Here is a 20,528-nt window from a genome sequence, read left to right as displayed (position 1 = left end):
GTTTTGGCAAGTTTGGCAAATCAGAATTTAACACGTTTTGAAGGCTTTATCAAACATTCCTCAGAAGGCATGCCTTGTTCAGATACAAAGGTGGTAGGCACTTTGTGAATGAGAATATTTTAAAGCACTTATGTGAAGTAAATATTAAAATTAATAAGCATTTTATTGTAATGTGTATGAGTGTAAATAATGTTAAAACACATACTGATCTGGTGTAGATAAGATCTGAAATGGATCATTTTAAGAGCAATACTCATTTTAAAACCATCATTGGTTAAGAAACAGATTACTCAAACATTTTATTTAAACTTCTTGTTCATTTAACATGAATGATTATTTAAGCTTATAAGTTGTAAAGTCCTGTAGGAGCTTCAAATAGGTTTGATTTTTATTTAAGGCGAGGAATCAGCAGTCTGACTTTTACGCAGAGACTGCAGGACCTTAGCAGGAGACCTTGACAATTTTGTTATGGTTTCTTGTATGCAAACAAGCACTGAGCAGAACTTTCTGGATTTGGAAGCCAGGTAGAAAGTGGGATTATATCTGCAAATGAAATGTTATCTTGTGTTCAATTAGCTGGTGCAAAATTGACCCTTTGGTGCATTACACACGCCAGTGTGCGGATCTATGATCCCTTTGTGTTGAAGGCCCTTGTGCGATCCAGGTGGTCAAGGGGTCGGTATGGACAAACTGCTGGAAGCGTGGACCTCTGGGTACCGGAACCCCTAGTTCAGCTTTGAGCACAACCTGTCTGCTCTGAGATACCTTCCAGGTGATGGTAGGAAGTTGGCATATTAATTTTGTATCTGATACCACTTGCAAGTGTTGCAGAGAGGCTTTGACCTTGAGGTCAAAAGAGAGGATGGTCCCAAGTGTTTGCTCACCTAGTCGGCCTAACTGAGTATGCTGGCTTCGAACTGACGAGCCCAGGAAGTGAGTTAGCCTATATTAGCTACTGTTTACAAATTTAGACAAACCAGAATTTGACAAGTTTAAAGGCATTACCAAAATACCTCAGGCAATCCTCCTTCCCTCAGATACTTAGAGAGGTTATTCTTAGTTTGAAGTAAAAGCTTAACCATTGTAATGTCCAGAAATGGCCAGTTTTAAATACAGTTTGACCCCTTTAATATCTGGTTGACATGGAGACAGAAGTCTACATGTGCTGCTTTAATCTGCCGGGTCCTGCTATTCCATCAGCTGGAGTTCAGAGCCTCTCTGCAGCTCTGAACACATGATAACGTATTGTCAACATCATGTCCCTTGCTCAAGGCCTCAAGCTCCCCTTATCGTTCTACATGACTCCTCATGCCTCTGAATAAAGTGAACACTCTCAGCTCGTAAGAGTTGCTTAATCAAAGAATGGACTCTTAAATATAATGTGAACATTTAAAACTTAAAAGTTAATTAATCATTAAAGGGGCATTATGGAAGTTTGACAGCCAAAAAATGTATAGAAATAATAAATTTCTTCTTAATACATTCTCCTGCAATGCCCTGGTCCTGTAGAATGAGCCCTGGCATTGTTACTGTGATCGCCTGTTTTTCTGTAAAATCACAGAAAAAGAGAGATGCTCGGGTCGAGCAGGCTGCTTCATGCGCGTTCACGCTCAGGCATAGCCCTTCGAACCGTTCTTTGAACGTTGTTTCAGCTGTCATCAAGGATATAAATGTTACAGATACAAAATATGTCACTGGTACTTTAGCTCACCTCGTAAGATGTTGGTCTTTCATGTAGAAGACCTGGGTTCAATTCTGGATGTGAACATAGTTTATTTAGAGTTTCTTTAGTGATATATTTTTTTTACAGTAAGATGCCCAAATTTTTATTTGAGACTCGCCGAACGGCATTGAATTCACAGATAAAAAAGATGTGGGTTCAACTTTCATTTTGGAACAATTTTTCAAGCAAGGGAAGGGAATGATCTGAGCATGCAGGAGGACTGACCCATCATAAACCTTTGTCGGCTGTGCTGAAGAGAAAGGTACAGAACCACAATGTTTAATTAGCTGCGCGTTCTCCTGTCCTCCTCCCTCCCCGCCTTTCCAGCTCGAGACAAGAATGAAGACAAAGGACTCTCTTTTTAATAAATCTAAGAACTCTATTTTTTAATAAGCTAATCAAACAAAGTGTTAGTCAATAATAAGATGTGAACCAATTTGTGAAATGAAATTACTTGATATTATAATCCTACAGAATATAATAGGTAATATAACTTTAAATGTTTCCACTAGAGACTGATTACACGAAGGGTTAAGACATCACACATTGCTTTTACTGATCCAATCAGAATCTGCCAGATCTGACAGAGGCGTGGTTTTGGTGGCGTTTGGTAAATCTGTCATCTTTTCATTCGACCATAAACCAAAACATCAGAAGTATAAAACTATGCCCACGTCATCTCTAACGCCAGTTCAAAGCGTTCTAGAGAAGTTGTCGGAGTAGCCAATCCGTAACTTTCCTCTTCAACAGAAAGAACCAACGACAAGCTGGATAAAATCTGTTGCTGTTCCACCTGCTGCAACGGTTCCTTTCAGAATAAAAGCTGAATCATCACAACCCCATTTTGGGTCTTGTTAGATGCCGATAAACTGTCGTAACCCGGACTGGACTGGTCGGCTGCAGCGGCTGTTCTACAAGCGTCGGCTCCAGAAAGGTCCAAGCTGGACCTCTACACCTCCTGATCTAGACGGGGACTTCCACCAAGGGTACGTAGGGCGACAGAATGGTGTCTTATGCGTTTATGAATCTCCGAGTCAAAGCTTAGCACGAAGACATCACCTTAACTCCCACCAGAACTAAGTTTCTTTGGATTTGCTAGATCTGAACAACATTCCACACTACACCATTCTCCGTCTCACTCACCTTAGTTACACCATACATTTAGTGTTAAAGTTAGTCTAGTTTACTTTGTTTAGTAATAAATCTTTAAACTTTTAAAACTTGACTCTCTTCTGTTGTCTCTGAGTTAATACGAGGTTGTTACATAACCCTAACCCATAATCCCTGCAATAAAATCTTCCAATCTTCTGGTTAAACAGTACCCAAAGATCCATAAGGTGGATTTCATATTTACTATGGAATCTCATGTCTTATGGTTCATTAAATAATATGTAAATTAAACCCTTTACACCGTATTATAGGTTTGTTTATTTTTGTTTGTTTCTGCACCTTTTCGGTACTCAGTTTACTACATCAACATCTTTCAGTTGATCTCCATTCACATAATCTCCACACACATAGTACATCGCTGCGGTTTGCTATAGTCTGGTCCGCTTCTTCTCATGGCCCGGGCTTACTTCTCATCGTGGTCCCTGCCTGCGGATGTCACTATGTGGAATTACAATATGCTGTGTGGGATATATATCGACTGCTATGCTGTGTGAGGGTTTGAATTTCGCCATTCCTGCTGCTTGCGGTGCCTTGGAACCAATTCTGTCTTCCACTGCTGACTTCTCAGGGCCTCTAAGGTTGTCCAACACCTCATGGTCCTCTGTCCGTGACCCATGCCCTTGGAAGGGGGGATATGTAGCATACAAAATGGCCAAACAATTTAATAATTTCAACTGATCTTTAATGTTGTTTCAAAGGGTTTGGCTTGTATTAAACAACACCAAATGGCCAGGGGCACACATAATATATTTTTTACTTTTTTTAAAATATTTAATAATTCTTAATATTGATTAAGAATATTTAATATTTTTTTTAAATATACTGTTTTTCCATCTCGTCGAGTCATATGGGACAGTATATCAATTTGCAGGACCTGTGAAAAGTAATGAAAACACAAGAGTGTCCTGCACAAAGCAGGAATCTTGGTCCCGTAACTGCAACATAGCAGCCAGCTCAGGAAGGCACAGAGCTCTCAGAGTCGAGTCTGGGAAAGGTGAGCAGGATCAAACAATTTATGAGGTAGGGTAGAATTGCTTATTTTTTTTTACAATACAACATTTTAACCTATTTTATGGTGTTTATGTTTTACTAGTGTGTTAAAAAAAACAGCAAATGGTAAATAAATAGAAAATTTCATAAATCTCAAGCTTTAGGGGTGCTGGTGCTCATTTTAGGGGTGCTTCAACACCCCTAAAACAGGCTAGAATTGCTACATTTGACCCCACCCCAAGCGGTCTTTAATCAATAACAAGGAAAATGTTGATTTACATTCTACTGCCTCTAAATGGGCACTAGGCAGTCTTTCCTAAGTGTCTAGAGGGGTGATTTGTCACTAAATTAAACAAATCTGCTGTGTTCATGACTTAACAGATGCAGGAAATGTGCTTGAAGTAGACTGCAGCACCAGGTATGTCAGTTGGGAAGTCCCAACAGAGCGGCCCACCAGTCTGAAGTTGCAAGAAGAAAATTCTGGCCACATGGGGTGATAGGGGCTGGGTGGTCTGGGTGGTCTTTCATTAACCATGTTAAGGGGCATTTTAGTACATATTGGCTCAAGAAAATTATAAAAATATGAATAAGTTGCAAAGTATCCCTTTATGGTTAAGGTTAACCCTGACCTTGTACAGAGGAGAATTACCTTCATTCTTCTGTGAAAGTTTATTCCCACCAAGAGATCAGTCACATGTGTTGATAGCAGTATTCATTTTTTTTGTATCAACACAAACAAGCAATCAAAGGCATGTCTGAAATAAGCTGAGCCAATCAGGGCACAGCATTTATCAGCAAGCTAAAAGATATGTGATCTTTGTGCAATCAAAGAGCGGCTGTACTGTTTTATCACTCTGGAAGGTTCTACCTGAATTTGCACCTCGATTGGCTTTGGTGGACACAGTAATGACAGGAGAGCCAATCAGAGAAGAGGTGGGAGTGGCCCTGGAAGCTGAGGACCAATCAAAATGGAAATAGAACATTTATGACAATGAACACCACAATAGACTCTTACAAATCTATGTAGGGTACGACTACTGGCACAGCTTCTAAAAAAGACTGTACAAATCTAGATTCAGGAAGGAAGAATGAAAACTCTCGGAACTAAAAAGCGGAGGGACAAAAAAACGGAAAGATCAAAACTGAAAACAGATGGAAAATGATCAAAAACAGAAGGATTAGAACTATGTCTGTTTAGGCAAGGATTTTTAAGAATACAAGTCTTCCTGTGAAGAGTACCTCCATCAAGGCTGCGACTGAGCAGGTTTTTCTTGCTGATGCATCGTGGAAAGTTGGGTGCAGGTCTGGAGATCTGTGCACTGGCTCTGCGGCTCTGAATCAGAGTTCGCCCACTGTAGCGAAACTTGGAACCCAAGGACAGAAACTTCTTTGGTGGTTCTTCTGGAGAAGCCAGCCTGTGAGAGATTAGGCAATCAGATGTCTGTTTGTTAGATGGTTTGACATGTTGGACACATCTCTGGACAAGAACTGACCTGAAGAAGGAGTGATGCTCAACACAGACCTTCCATAGCCGCTTCGCTGCTCGGTGGTTCAGCAGCTTAAAGCCAATGATGGACTCAAACTGATCAAACTGGAGAAAGAGAGGTGTTTAGAAATGAAACCATTAAGATGTGATGGAGTATTTTTATTGATCTTCTGAACACCCAAACTTCCAAAGTACTTTCATTTGTTTTAGCTGAGAGATCCAACTTTCTGGGCTGGTTTAAAAACTGAATTTACCAACTAGTCATGTTTGAGAATTTATGATCATTTTTGGATATTTGGTCATTTCCAACAGCAGTACTCAGCGTGACTCAGGTTTGGTTAACTTTGACAGCCTTTTTTAACAGCATGGCTCAGTATTTGCCCCCCAACTTTTCAGTACCTGCTTCACTGTGGTTCATAGCATACTGAGCCAGTCTGGAAACACAATGTCAGCAATTGTCAGTCATTCATTGGCTAGAGGGCGGAGTCACTAGTTGCTCAATAGCTTTCTGCCTGCTGCCTCTCTGCCAGCAGTCCTTTTCTGATTCAGAGACTGACAAGGAGCCAGAGACTGAATTTTGAACATCACTGCCATTGTTGTGTTGTGTTGTGATCACCTTGCACCATTTACCGATCACCTTGAGATATTTTTTTTCTAATTAATATTGTGAGCGCTTCCTCAGCAGAGGATGTGCTTCCTGAGGCAGCTGAAGAAATTTAACCCTATCAGTGCAGTTGAGGCGGTTCTACACCGCAGTCATCAAGTTCATCCTCACCTCTTCAATTACCGTGTGGTACCCTGGAGCTACCACCAGGGACAAGAAGATGCTGCAGAGTGTTGTACGCTCTGCTGAGGTCATTGGCTGCAAACTCCCCTCCATTCAGGACCTGTACACCTCCAGGAGGTGTGCAGGTTAACTAACACCTGACCCAAGTAACCTTGGACAGTCTCTTCAACTTGCTCCCATCTGGCAGGAGGTTCAAATCCATTCGGACCAGAACCTCTCGCCACAAAAAAGCCTTTGTTTACCTTCTGCTAACAAGTTTCTGTTCCTCTGAGAAGAGACAAAGTCTGAGACATAGCCACATGTCCCTGTATTGTCCTCAGCTCTGAGGACAGAGAGAGTATATCAGGTGATCATCAAATCAAATCAACTTTATTTATATAGCACTTTTCATACAAAAAATGCAACTCAAAGTGCTTTACAGATTAAAATGGCCCCATAGATCCCACATTCCCATCCCAGCCCCCCTCCCCACGTATAAAACAATTAAAAATTACAGTTCCCCTCCCGCACCCAACTTCCAAAAGTTGACATACAATCACCCGCACACTCGTCCATGCACACACACACACGCACACACCCACACGCACACACACACACACTCGTGAACACCAGAGTAAACAATAGGCTGAGTTCAGATGGGTCAGGTAATGAACGACACATAATCAGCGGAGCCATCTGCCCTGGCAGCAACAGATCCACGGCAGCAGCCAAGACACCGGCCCATGACGCCCAGTGGCGTAGGACAGAAACCCCCACCAGTGCCCGGGCACTACCCGGGGAGCGCCCCGGCCGCCGCCGCCCCTGACCACCGACCCCAAGGCAGAGGGCTCCGCAGAGGAAACACTGGAGGATTTAAGATATATGACATATAAAATAATAAAAGCTAATAATGATAAAAAGTAACTGATAAAAAGTGATTATAAAGATAGTAAAAGAAAACATAATCATATAAAAACACTAAGATGTAGATAAAATGATAAAAATAAAAGAGATAAATATGTACTTATAGATAAATAGTGATCAGTTAAAAGCTAAGCTGAAAAGGTGGGTCTTGAGCCTATTATTAAAAGCCTGGATGTTCCCTTCGGACCTGAGGTCCTCCGGCAGCCCGTTCCAAAGGCGAGGGCCGTAATACTTGAAGGACGCCTCGCCGTGGGTGTGAGTCTTAACTTTAGGAATAACTAGGAGATGGCTGCCAGAGGAGCGCAGAGACCGCGAGGGTTTATACAGTAAAAGCAGTTCTGAAAGATAAGAAGGCCCAAGACCATTAAGACACTTAAAAACCATTAAAAGAACCTTAAAATGATCCTGAAACATACGGGGAGCCAGTGCAGTGATCTTAAAACCGGAGTGATGTGCTCCCGCTTCCTGGTCTTCATCAGGACACGTGCTGCTGAGTTTTGTAAGAGTTGTAAACCTGAGATGATCTTTTTGGGAAGACCAGAACGCAGGGCATTGCAGTAGTCTATCCTACTGGTTATAAAAGCATGCATCAGCATCTCCGCATTGGCCCGAGAGAGAATGGGTCGGACTCTGGCGATATTCTTAAGATGGTAAAAACCTATTTTTGTGATGTTTTTAAATGTGGGGGATAAAAGTCAGCTCAGAGTCGAAAATCACACCCAGGTTCTTCACTTGTAGTGATGGATAAAAAGACATTGACTGTAGTTTAGGTAAAAGTTTCTCTCTCTGGGCCTCAGGACCGATGACTAAAACTTCAGTTTTGCCCTGGTTGAGCTGGAGAGTTTTCAGTCATCCATGATTTAATATCTAAAATGCAATTAAAAAGTGTTTCCATTGGCTGTGCGTCATCAGGAGACACGGAGATGTACAACTGTGTATCATCAGCGTAACTGTGGAAATTCACCCCATGTCTCCTGATGATGCTGCCCAGAGGGAGCATATAGAGGTTAAAAAGCACTGGGCCTAGAATTGATCCCTGAGGCACCCCGCATGTGATGCTGTGGACCCCAGAGGAACAGGTATCCAGACTCACCATAAAAGTCCTGTCTGTGAGGTAGGAAGTGAACCAACTGTGAACAACACCAGAGAGGCCGATCTGTTTTAAACGGGATAAAGAATAGTGTGGTCTACTGTATCAAAGGCAGCACTTAGATCCAGCAGAACCAACACTGTTGCCCTCCGAGCATCATAATTTGTTCTAAATTCATTTAAAATCTTCAGAAGGGCCGTCTCAGTGCTGTGGTTCACCCTAAAACCAGACTGAAATTTCTCTAGGACATGTTGGTGGTTGATAAAATCGTTAAGTTGTATTAAAACAAGCTTCTCTAAAAATTTGCTTAAAAATAGTAAGTTGGATACCGGACGAAAATTGTTAAAGTCATTAAAATCTAAATTGCTCTTCTTCAACAGGGGTCTGACCACCGCCCGTTTAAAAGCAGCAGGAAAGACCCCCGTCTGAAAGGAACAGTTCATCAAAGTTAAAATCTCATCTCTAAAAGAGTCATAAAATTGTTTAAAAAACCTTGGGGGGATCGGGTCCAGAACACATGTGGTGGGCCTCACTGAGGAGAAAACTTTATCAATAGTCTCAACTTCAACCAAGACAAAACTGTCCAGTGTTTCCTCAGGTAGACACACACTCTCAGATTGATTGGGAGCAGCATGACATTGGGAGGAAAAAATGTTACGTCTGATGGTGTCTACCTTCCCTCTGAAGTGGGCTGCAAACTCCTCACAGAGAGAGTCCGAGGGGGTTTTCTGGAGAGAACTAAATTCACAACCCAAAATATTTGTGACAGTAGAAAACAGAATTTTGGGATTATTTTTGTGTTCCGAGATGATTTTAGAAAAGTAATTATTTCTGGAATTTCTAACAGCTTTGTTGTATGATTTTAATAATTCAGTGTATATTTGTTTATTAATTGTGTTCTCATATTTCCTCCATTTTCTCTCTGCCGCCCTGCAAGATCTTTTCAACATTTTTAAGTTTTCATTGCTCCAAGGGGAAGCCGGTTTTGGCTGTAGCTTTTTAATCTTAGGTGGAGCGAGCAGATCCAGAGTAGATTTAAGTCTGCTGTTAAAATCATTGAAGATAAAATCACAGGGGGCATTTGAATTAATAGGAGGGATCTTTTTAAAAGTTTCCAGAAAACCAGCAGCCACTTCAGGGGTTAGATGGCATTTCATTACAGTTCTCATGGGGGAGTTGGTCTGGGAGGTCTCCCACAGAAACATTTTAGTGAGCAGATATTTGCCACATTCTAGTGCTCTTAACATGTTATTTTGCCACATTCTAGTGCTCTTAACATGTTATTTAATTATATTTAAATGATTGTTTTTAAATTAACTTAAAAATTAAAAACTAAATAAATTATGGATGACATTAGATAAAGTAATAACATGTTTGGCCTGGTTTGTTATTTTGTTTGAACCCAAAGGAAACAAACCAGGCTCTGCTGCTGAAAACACTAAAACCATAAAGAATCCTAACTTCCAAAATGTTTATTTTCTATTTGTGATGATAACAACCCCAGCAGGAGGCTGGATTAGGGTTTAATGACAGCTACCTCCCCTTCGCTAACCAGCTAACTAACGCTTCATTTGGGGACAATTTGACTTTTATCATCTCCCTATATCCATTGTGTCTCTGAGAAGAAACAAGCAAACAAGAAGAAAACATCTAACTCAAGGTAGACTAAAGTTTTCTCCCAGTTTGAATTTAACATAAACCCAGGTCAGCCTGGTTCATGAAACAGAATAAAGTTCAGCAGGAATGTCTACAGGCTGACAGCTAAACTATATTAGAATTTCGGGGGCGTCTTACAAATCCTCTTGAATATTTCCCCCAGTGGATAATTTATAAAAATAAGCTTCGACAAACTAGAACTGCTTATTTTTCAGCACTAATTGAGAAGAATAAGCATAATCCTAAATTTCTTTTCAGTACAGTTGCTAAACTTACACAGAATCATACCATCTATTCCCTTAGCCCTCAGCAGCAATGACTTCATGGGATTTTTTACAAGTAAAATTAATTCTATTAGAAACAAAATCTTTAGCATCCTCCCTAATGCGATTTCTTCTTCCTCAGTAAGTGAGGCAGCATCAGAGGTGACTGTAGAACCTCATCTGTGCTTGAACCGTTTTGATCCAGTTGAGCTTTCAGAGTTATCAAAAATATTAGCTTCATCTAAACCTTCAACTTGCATTTTGGATCCAATCCCAACCAAATTATTTAAAGATGCATTTCCTTTGGTTACTGCCCCCATTCTAGATATAATCAATCTATCCTTAGTAAATGGATATGTACCACAAGATTTTAAGGTTGCTGTAATCAAACCTTCACTTAAGAAGCCTTCTCTGGATCCAGATGACCCAATGAATTATAGACCAATATCTAACCTTCCATTTTTATCCAAAGTTCTGGAGAAAATAGTGGCCATCCAAGTATGTGAGCATTTAAACACTAATGCTCTGTTTGAGTAATTTCAGTCTGGTTTTAGAGAGTATCACAGCACTGAAACTGCATTAGTGAGAGTTACAAATAATATTCTCATGGCCTCAGATAAGAATCTTGTGTCTGTTCTAGTCTTGTTAGATCTCAGTGCTGCCTTTGACACAGTTGATCACAATGTTGTTTAAGAAAGACTTGAACATGTTGTAGGGATCAAAGGAACAGAGTTAGGCTGGTTTAAATCCTACCTGTCTGACAGATTTCATTTTGTAAATTTACATGACAAATCTTCATACTCCAGGTTTACTTGCGGAGTACCACAGGGTTCAGTGCTTGGACCAATTCTTTTTACTATATATATGCTCCCAATTGGTAAAATCATTAGACAGCATGGGATAAATTCACTGTTATGCTGACGATACTCAGCTATATTTATCCATTAACCCTGATGAACCTAATCGGTTGGGTAGATTACAGGCTTGTCTTGAGGGCATAAAAAGTTGGATGACTCTAAACTTCTTGCTTTTAAATCAAGACAAGACGGAAGTTCTCATCTTTGGACCAGAAATCCAGAAAAGGAAATTGCTTAGCCAATCGCCTGACCTGAATGGCATTACATTAATCTCCGAGAACAAAGTAAGGAACCTTGGTGTTATCTTTGACCAGGACATGTCATTCAAATCCCAGGTTAAACAGGTTTGTAGGACTTCCTTTTTCCACCTTCGGAATATTGCTAAGATTAGAAGCATCCTTTCCAGGAGTGATGCTGAAAAACTAGTTCATGCATTTATTACATCAAGACTGGATTACTGTAATTCATTACTCTCAGGAAGTCCACAGAATGTAGTTAAAAGTCTTCAGCTTGTCCAAAATGCTGCAGCTAGAGTTCTGATGAGAATTAAAAAGAGAGATCATATCTCTCCTGTCTTAGCTTCCCTACATTGGCTACCTGTTAAATTCAGAATAGATTTTAAGATCATTCTTCTCACATATACAGCTCTTAATAATAAAGCTCCATCATACATCAGTGATCGGATTGTTCCATACATTCCTAACCGAGCGCTTCGCTCTCAGACTGCAGGTCTACTGGTGGTTCCCAGAATATCTAAAATTAGGATGGGAGGCAGATCTTTTAGTTATCAGGCTCCTCTCCTATGGAACCATCTCCCAGCTTTAGTCCGTGAGGCAGACACTTTGTCTACTTTTAAGAATAGGCTTAAAACATTTTTATTTGATAGGGCCTATGGTTAAAATCTGATGTTAGCCTAAATCTGGACAAGTGGGGGAGTACAGGGAGGTGGAGTGTACAGTCGGTAAAGACAGCTCTCCCTTGCCCTGACTCCAACATGCCTCCATCTAAATAGGATAGATTATCCAGAGTTATCTCTGTTGTTATGCTGCTATAGGCTTAGACTGCTGGAGGATACACTGACCACTTTCCACACTCTACTACTTTCTTCTACAATCTGCTCTTTAACTGTACTATTTTCTGCAATTTCAGCTGTTAACTTTATTTTCTCTCTAAGTGTTTTTCTCCCCAGAAGAAGCTACAATGATGTTCTGCTGAGCTGTGGTGGCCTCATAGAGGGGACTAGCACACTGCTGCTAACCACTAAAACATTATCCCTCTCCTGATAATGGCTTTTTGCTTTCCTTGACGTTGGATGTGCTACTACTAGTTTATCTGTTTAATTATAGATCCACTAGGATAAATACAATAAAGTTTATCTTTCACCAAACACAATATTTACTAAGACATCACAATATAACTATAGACACATTACTTGTCTGTCTGTCTGTCTATCTTCTCCATCCCCAGTGAGTCGTGGAGGATGGCTGCTTATACTGAGCCAGGATCCTCTGGAGGTTTCTTCCTGTTAAAAGGGAGTTTTCCTCTCCACTGTCGCTGCATGCTTGCGTAGTATGAGGATTGCTGTATAGTCACTGACACTAGTCAGTGACTTGATGCAATTTGCTGGGTTCCTTATATAGGAAACATTATTTCTGATTGGCTTAATGAACTGACCTGTATTGGAATGTTTATTATGTGAAGTGCCTTGAGACGACTCTTGTCCTGATTTGGCGCTTTATAAATAAACTTAAATTGAATAATTTTGAGATTGGTTAAACTAGAAAAGCCAACCTTGCTATACTCACCACCGATCAACATTTACTCATCAGATCTGTACGAGGTAACCCATTTTGGGTTCAAAACAGCAAATTTCATCAAAAGGTGAGGGATTTCCATGTCTGAAGATAGAGGGAAACCAGTGGATCCTGAGGAAGGTGGAATAGGTGGGGAGAGCAGAATAAAGAGAGAGAGGTGAAGAAGGTCATCCAAAAGCCAGCTTGAACAAGTGAGTCTTCAGCTGCTTTTTAAAGGAGACCACTGAGTCCACTGATCTCAGGCTCAGGGGGAGAGAGGTCCAGAGTCTGGGGGCCACAGCAGCAGATGATCTGTCACCTTTGACCTTTAGCCTGGTGCTGCAAAACCAGTAGGCTTTGGTCACTGGACCTCAGGGACCTGCTGGGGGTGTAGAGACTAAGAAGATCACCAATGTAAGATGGTGCTTGTCCATGTAAGGCCCTATAGACCAGAACCAGGATCTTGAAATGAACCCTGAAGTTGACTGGCAGCCAGTGAAGCTGGAGGAGAAGCGGGGTGATGTGGGTGTGTTTGGAGGACTTGGTCAGAAGCCGAGCACAGGCGTTCTGGACCACCTGTAGACGGTTCAGGGAGGTTCTGCTCAGACACGTGAAAAGAGAGTTATAGTAGTCTAAGCGTGAGGAGATGAAGGTGTGGAGAACTGTCTCAAGTTCAGAGCGAGACAGAATGGGACTCAGCTTAGCGACGTTCCTGAGATGGAAGAAGGAAGCTTCACTGTATGTAAAATCTGACTTGCATAAAGAAACACCCCCAATTAAACATATTTGGTCATGCTATGTCCTCAGCAAATAATTTACTGACAGCAAGATCAAAGCACTGGCTGCCAAAGCACAAAAGAAAGTTTTAGAGGTTATGAATGCAGTCGGGACGGAGGACAGGTTACCCTCGGGAATAAATAAAAGAATGAATCTGATAAATCGTAGAGTAATGGGTTGTCATTTACATTTAAGGAGTCGCTCTGTTTTGAGATAGACAACATTTCCAAATAAAACTGAGTGCAGCATCCTCTGAGCTGTCATTCAGTCTGGTTACTTTGGCAACGCGGTGTGTATGATGGTGGAGCAGAGGAGGTTCTGGAAGGTTCTCGTGTTTGTAAAATAAAATATGAAGTGGAATCAGGTTCGTGTGGTTTGTCTCTCACACAAAGGGTCTAAAGCCACAGTAAATGAGAAAGATTTTCTTTGAGATCAGGGCGCTCATGGAGAACACGTTCCCTCCAGAGAGCACGCTCTGTTAAGTTCTCCAATAAAACAGATCAGCCATGGTATGATGTCAGATTCCCGTCAGGCACAGGTGTCTTATAGGTTTTAGCTCCAATAATGAGACAGCTGTTTTCTCCACCTAAATAATTGTTTATTGGGTAAATATAATTTGTGGGTGAGGAACATGCATGGATGACTGAGACATTCAGAGCTGCGGTTCCCCGTTCTACCACTAGATACTCTTTGTGCGCACGGGATCAGATTTTCTTACATTTAGGAACATTTTTATGCACAGGTACAAATAGGCACATACCACACTGAGTAAATTTGTGCCTACACACAGATCTGTGCATTAGTACCATTGATAAATGAAACCCAGGTTTGAGACAGAATTAGATCATTGAGCAGGAAGGACTTATTGTTAACAGAGCGGGTATTTAATAGAGCCATGCTGAGTGAGGTGGAGGAATCGGAAACTACAGAACCAGCTGGAGTTAGTGGACGTAAATTAGCAGGGTTAGATCCACAGTGTTTATAAAAACCACTTATGGAGGGAACAGGAGGAGAAAACACTGAAGGAAAAACAGACTAGAAAACTTGGACGGAGAAACCACACCGCATCACGGCCTGGCGGGAATGTGAAAGTGGTATTCAGGTCGCCAACAAATGGCAAGAAGCTAAAAGATCATGCCAATGTTTACTAGATACACCTCACTTTAAGAGAAGTCTTACTCTCACCTGCATTCCTGCTTATTTACCTTTCTTCCTCTGACGTTCTCATGGGATTGGATAATCATCCCTGGAGGCGTTCGGGTAGGAATCAGCGTTTGGCTCCAGGCCAGCGCACTGCTCACGTAAAAACAGGGAGGTAAACTCTCAGTGCATCTTGGGTGATCGCGGACGAATGGAGGGACAAAAGTCTGGCGACCATAGGGGATGGTTGCCAGCACCCTACTGAAGAGGATCGCGAACAGAAGCAAGGCGGAAAGGAGGTTAGTAGAGAAAAGGTTGAAAAAGTGTCCGGTGACCGCGGCTAATCCCAGCGCAGGCGCCATCTTGTTATCAACCCTGTCATATATCAGGTCCAAAATTGTGCATTTAATTGTGTTTATATTGTGTTTTTTGTATTTCACAGGCTTTTTAACACAGACAAATTTGTCCCTCATTCTCCTCCACTTCATGCGCTCACCACCTCTAACCCAAGTTTCCCATCATTTCCATGCACAAATGAAACACTTGCTGCCTTTTTTTTTTTTACTTCTCCAGTCACCGAGAAATACATTTTATTTATTTTTTTTAGAGTTTTTCCACGAGGTACTCTTAAATCTGTTCTGTGTATGCTGCCTGTTATCTTTGTTTTTGAGGGCGCAATGGTGGTGCTGTTGACAAAGAGTGCCATTCTGACCAATCACAAGCTTGCGTTCTCAATCTCGTTTGATGGATGTTTAGAAAAATGGGCTCGACTCCCATTTGTCCTTGTGAGGGCTCACAAGGACACACACACACACACACACACACACACACACACACACACACACACACACACACACACACACACACACACACACACACACACACACACACACACACACACACACACACACACACACACACACACACACACACACACACACACACACACACACACACACACACACACACACACACACACACACACACACACACACACACACACACACACACACACACACACACACACACACACACACACACACACACACACACACACACACACACACACACACACACACACACACACACACACACACACACACACACACACACACACAACTAGGTACTAGGATGGAGTTTTAGTCCATCCTATGAAACTATTAGATGTGTTATGAAGCTATTGATCCCAGATTGACTCGGGTGGGTTTTTTAAGATTTTAGTTGTGATAACCTTTGACCTCTTACCTCTCCTGGGCGGATTTTGATGTAAAAGTTGTTCCTTTTGTAAGAAATCTTCACAATCTTCGGCCACGAGAAACGGTTGATCCTTAGTCTGTCTCTGTAGACCAGAAGACCACTACTGCACACTCCCAACATGATGGCCATGCCCTCTGGGTCCTACACCCCCGACACACACACAAGAGTTAACACATGAGCTAATAACAAATACCAGAGATAATAGATAATATTAGATAAAGAAATCAGATGAAGAAATCAATTGGATCAGTATCGGATGTCCAGATTCTAACTGAAAGTTCTAACCCGTAAAAAGAAGTGAGGGTCTAAAAACCAATGTTTGGACCTTCGAGAGCAAAATTATAGTTTGAGAGCAGTGCTGGATCAAGATGGTTCTGTTGTTGCTACTGATTGGCTGCCTAGCTAAAGCAACTCTAAACTTTCATGTTGGAAAATGAATTTCAGTCCCCCTGGAACCCACACAGATGTATACCTGGTCCAGGCAGAGCTGGACCGTGTTTTTGTGATTTATTGAGAGCTGGAAGCACAAAAGCAGTCAGCATCAGCAGCAGGTTTTCAGGACACTCCTGATCCCAACTTCACCGGTACGTATAAACGATAAATAAGGATGATGTTAGACTCCAGGTTCTGGTTCCGGGTGGGTCAAGCCCAGTTTTCTAAAGACTGAGGGGTTGCAGAATTAATGTGTGTTCTCAGACCTTTCCTGTGAGACACCTGAACCTCACGTCAGTGTTCAGGCTGGTAGATCTCTACTCCCTCTAACATCACACCACCACAACTGACTCTACTGAACACACATTTTTCTGGTTTCTTTGTTTGATCTACTCCAGTACAACAGAAAACGAGGTGTTCCTCAAATCCTGCAGCTCTCCCAATCGTGTTCTTGTTTCTGAACTCAAGAGCCCACTGAGAACATCTATACCTTTGCATGATGAAGGTCCACACCATACATGGAAAGCTTCTTCACATTCTCCAGGAAGTGCATCTCTGCTTCAGCAGGAGTCATTCCTCTAAACACAGAACACATGATCAAATGGCAGCAACTCACCTGAACTCACTGAAGTTCACACTAAACATATGACACACAAAAACCTGTATGTTTTGTGCAGCTCCATGATCTTCGCCTCCATCTCTTTAGTTTGATTTGGAGCAAAGCACAGCTCGCTAGTGTAGTCTGGACCACATTCTTCTGAAAACAGCAGAGAGGTCAGCAGTGAGTTTACAGCAAGTATGAGGATTAAAGGTGTGTTTTTCTCACCTGGATCGTAGTCTCCAAGCTCCGACTGAACCGTGTAAGAACCAAGGATTGTGTGAGTTGCAAATGAACAAGGAAGACGACCAGAAACAACATCTTGTCTGAGCTGGAGACACAGGAAGTACCTGCAAATGAACAGGTAAGATGTTACCCATCTCCTTAGGTGAAATATAAAAGACTTATCTCCCTCTGTTCTTAGTTTAAGCATGTGTATTTACTATACTGTTACGTCTTGTTGGGTGTCCTGAAAGGTCCCACTATTATTTATATATAGTATATTATTAACGCCATTATTATTAGCATTAGGTGTGTGACTGTACCTGGTTATGTCCTCAGACAACTGGGCGGGGTTGGAAGGGTAAAACTTTACATTAAATGTGAAGTTCCAGGGAACACCTGAGAAATATAGAACCAATCATCTTCTACTAACAGCTTCAAAAGGTGAGTCTGCATTTCCTAAATGAACCAATCACCAATAACTGACCTCTGACCTGCTTCTTGATTTCTTTGGCTGGATCCAACCAATTCTACAAAACAAAGGCCAGAATCAGAAAACAGTGTTACAAACATATGAGACAGACAGACAGACAGACAGACAGGTAATGGGCTGCATTTGTAAAGTAGGGTTCTACAACACAATCAGTCATCCACACATTAACACACCCATTCACACGCTGGTGGGGATGAGCTACGATGTAGTCTGCCAACTGTCTCTCTGACCACCACCTGCAGGCAAGGTGGGTGAAGTGTCTTGCCCAAGGACACAACGGCAGGATACCCCTGACGGGAGCTGGAATCGAACCCATGACCCTGCGATCATGAGGCAACCCGCTCTACCACCTGAGCTACTGCTGCCCCACAAGAGCAGCATTCTCTGGTCGGAGCCGGGATCGAACCAGCAACCTTCTGATTACCGGATAACCTGCTTTACCTCCTGAGCTACTGCTGCCCCCAGGTGATCTGACCTGGCAGATAATCAGAGAGACTGATGTACAAATTGAAAAGTTATCAGACAGACAGGTGATCAGATACCTTTACCTTATTGTTGTCTGCATCTCTGAAGGACAAAGCAAAATAATCCTTTTCCAGCAGGTTGATATATTCATAAACTTTTTCCAATAGCTGCAAGCCTCGGGCCCGTTTCTACAGAGAATCACATGAAACCGGTTATGAAGCAACCTCTAATCCATACCGTCTCACTGGCAAAATGTTGTGCTCTGGTTCTGTCAACACCTGTCTCACCTCCATGTTGCAGGTAAACAACGATCCATCCAGTAGTGTGACTTTGATCTGCATCATTCTGAAACTCAGAGGGTTTCTGACTGGTGATCGCGTGATGTGACTGCTTGATGTCATGTGGCTGGTCGGGTCCTCAACTAATGAGCTTTGGCTTTGACTCTGGCGCACCTCACCCTGCCCCTCCAAATGACAATAAGTGAGGTCACACTGTAGCATCCAGCAGTGAGGCCAATGATTTCATTAGTCTTTTATCAAAATACTCACCTGTTTTGGTGTAGAGTAGGCAGCAGCTTCAGGAAAATACTGCACCTCTGTTTGGGCCTCACCTGGCTCTGTTATCATGATGATCCACCTGCCAAACAGTGACAGTTAGATGCTGTGGTTACCTTAAGGTAGGGGTTGACAGCTCATTTCCCCAGGGGCCAGTGCCCAGCTTGATTTAGTGGTTTCCCTGATGTATCACACCTGAGCTGAATTAGAATGTGATTAACAGCTTCTGCAGAGCCTGATGAGCTGCTGAATCAACAGGGTAAAAATAACAGGAAGCTACAGCTGATTGTTGGACTACATTAAAAAACACTGTTAAGAGCAAAATGTCATTCTTTCTGGTGCTTTCATTGCTGTTGCAATGATGAGAATTTAGCTTACTTCACATTTGGACAGTGTTGATGATGCTTCTAATGAGCAGATCAATGAGAGCATGCTGCAGGAGCAAAGGCCCTAACCCTAACTCCAGGATTACTGACTCCACAAACAATGCTAAGGTGGACTCAATTCTCTCTTATTCAAGCGAGGATGAGCAAGCGAGGCGCTCAAGCATCCACGCTATATTAAAGGCAACCCCTATGTTACGGTTGTCAGTCTGGCCAGGGGAAAGAAGCAGCCAGGATCACCAAGCCCTGGTGAATCAGCCTGACACCGCCCCTCCTCCTCATCTCTCCCGGGCTGCTGAGGAGCACAGCTGCGAGGAATTATCCTAATGAGCAAACACCTGCATATAAAGGCTGTGCCTTCAGCAGTCTGGGAGGCAGTCTACCAAAAGTCAAATAGATATTTTATATGAAATATATGAGACCATATTTAGATTAAGGAAATTGGGTACAGAAGTTAACTTTTAATAGGCACCGGCACATAGAGGAGTAGAAGGAAATGAAATGGCAGATGTTTTTGCAAAAAAGGCAATAAGAGAGAGAGAAATAATAAATATTGCATAAAGTGCCGCTGAAATTAAATCTATCATTAAAGCACATATAATGGAAGAGTGGCAAAGAACGAGAGAAAGGAAGAGACAGGAAGACATTTATTTCAGATACAAGGGAAAGCAGGAAAATGGAAAAATATAAGGAGGAATAGTAGAGATGAAAGAATAATATCAAGATTAAAATTGGGACTTACTGGTGGGCTTAATAATATGATGCATCTGATGGGGAAACATCCCACAGGTGTGTGTGGATGTGGGGTGGGGGGAGAAACGGAGGAACATATTTTAGGTAACTGCATAAAATACGAGGGAAGTAGAGGAAATTAAAAACATAGGAGGTGGAGTGATAAGTGTAAAGAATTTTTTAAATGGTGAAGAAAGGAAATATAAGTTGGTTATTGAGTATCTAAAACACAGTGGTTTGTTAAATAAATAAACAGTTCTATTCATTTATTTATTCATTTATTTATTTATTTGATACGCTCTTACTCTGACTCACACTCGTGGCGGAAATGCACCTAGAAGTTAGATGCCACCCGCCAATAAACAAGAAGAAGAAGAAGAAGTCTGGGAGGTAGCAGTGCAGGGGTTCTGCTGTCCTCCCGGTTTCGTTTGTTTTCAACCCCTTTCGTTTAGATTTGTTTGAATTTGTTTGAGTTTTAAACTGTGGTACTTTTTAACTCTTGATGATAAGTTTGGGATGATCCAGTGGGATCTTTTGATGTTTGTGTTCGCTTTTAAGGTTAACTTTGTTCGGGCTATTTTACTGACCTTGGTTTTTAAACACCTTCATGTGGTAAAGCTTTTTAAAATAAGTTTTACTAGATTTTTTAGTCAGTGTATTGTTTTGGGAACAGTTATCAACTTTGGAGATTTTAAAGCACCTTCTGCTCGGTTAAGCTTTTAATATACGTTTTAACCAGGTGTTTTAAAGTTGATGA

General features: G+C 41.7%; 1 protein-coding gene across 9 annotated transcripts in view; it reads right to left on the bottom strand.

The window, feature by feature from the left end:
• The window catches only part of LOC107374493 (band 4.1-like protein 3), a 107,212-nt gene that overhangs the window by 60,469 nt on the left and 26,215 nt on the right, over positions 1-20,528 (bottom strand). For 4 of the 9 annotated variants that reach the window (XR_011521205.1, XR_011521206.1, XM_070553547.1 and 1 more), the window contains exons 2-13: positions 18,651-18,738; positions 18,390-18,566; positions 18,186-18,290; positions 17,632-17,674; positions 17,468-17,543; positions 17,151-17,272; positions 16,985-17,081; positions 16,815-16,902; positions 15,881-16,033; positions 5,377-5,474; positions 5,123-5,298; positions 4,752-4,835 (exon numbers count right to left, since the gene is read on the bottom strand). Coding sequence is in view for 2 of the 9 variants with exons in the window: in XM_070553547.1 (XP_070409648.1) it covers positions 4,752-4,835; positions 5,123-5,298; positions 5,377-5,474; positions 15,881-16,033; positions 16,815-16,902; positions 16,985-17,081; positions 17,151-17,272; positions 17,468-17,543; positions 17,632-17,674; positions 18,186-18,290; positions 18,390-18,566; positions 18,651-18,728 (1,297 nt within the window). In the remaining 7 variants the exon portion in view is untranslated. Of the gene's footprint in view, positions 1-4,751; positions 4,836-5,122; positions 5,299-5,376; positions 5,475-15,880; positions 16,034-16,814; positions 16,903-16,984; positions 17,082-17,150; positions 17,273-17,467; positions 17,544-17,631; positions 17,675-18,185; positions 18,291-18,389; positions 18,567-18,650; positions 18,739-19,034 lie in introns of all 9 variants that reach the window. The other 5 variants (XR_011521209.1, XR_011521210.1, XR_011521207.1 and 2 more) reach the window with 4 other exon arrangements.

The sequence above is a fragment of the Nothobranchius furzeri genome, chromosome 7 (genome assembly GCF_043380555.1).
Source record: "Nothobranchius furzeri strain GRZ-AD chromosome 7, NfurGRZ-RIMD1, whole genome shotgun sequence".
Classification (NCBI taxonomy): domain Eukaryota; kingdom Metazoa; phylum Chordata; class Actinopteri; order Cyprinodontiformes; family Nothobranchiidae; genus Nothobranchius; species Nothobranchius furzeri.
This window is presented reverse-complemented; position numbering and strand designations above follow the sequence as displayed.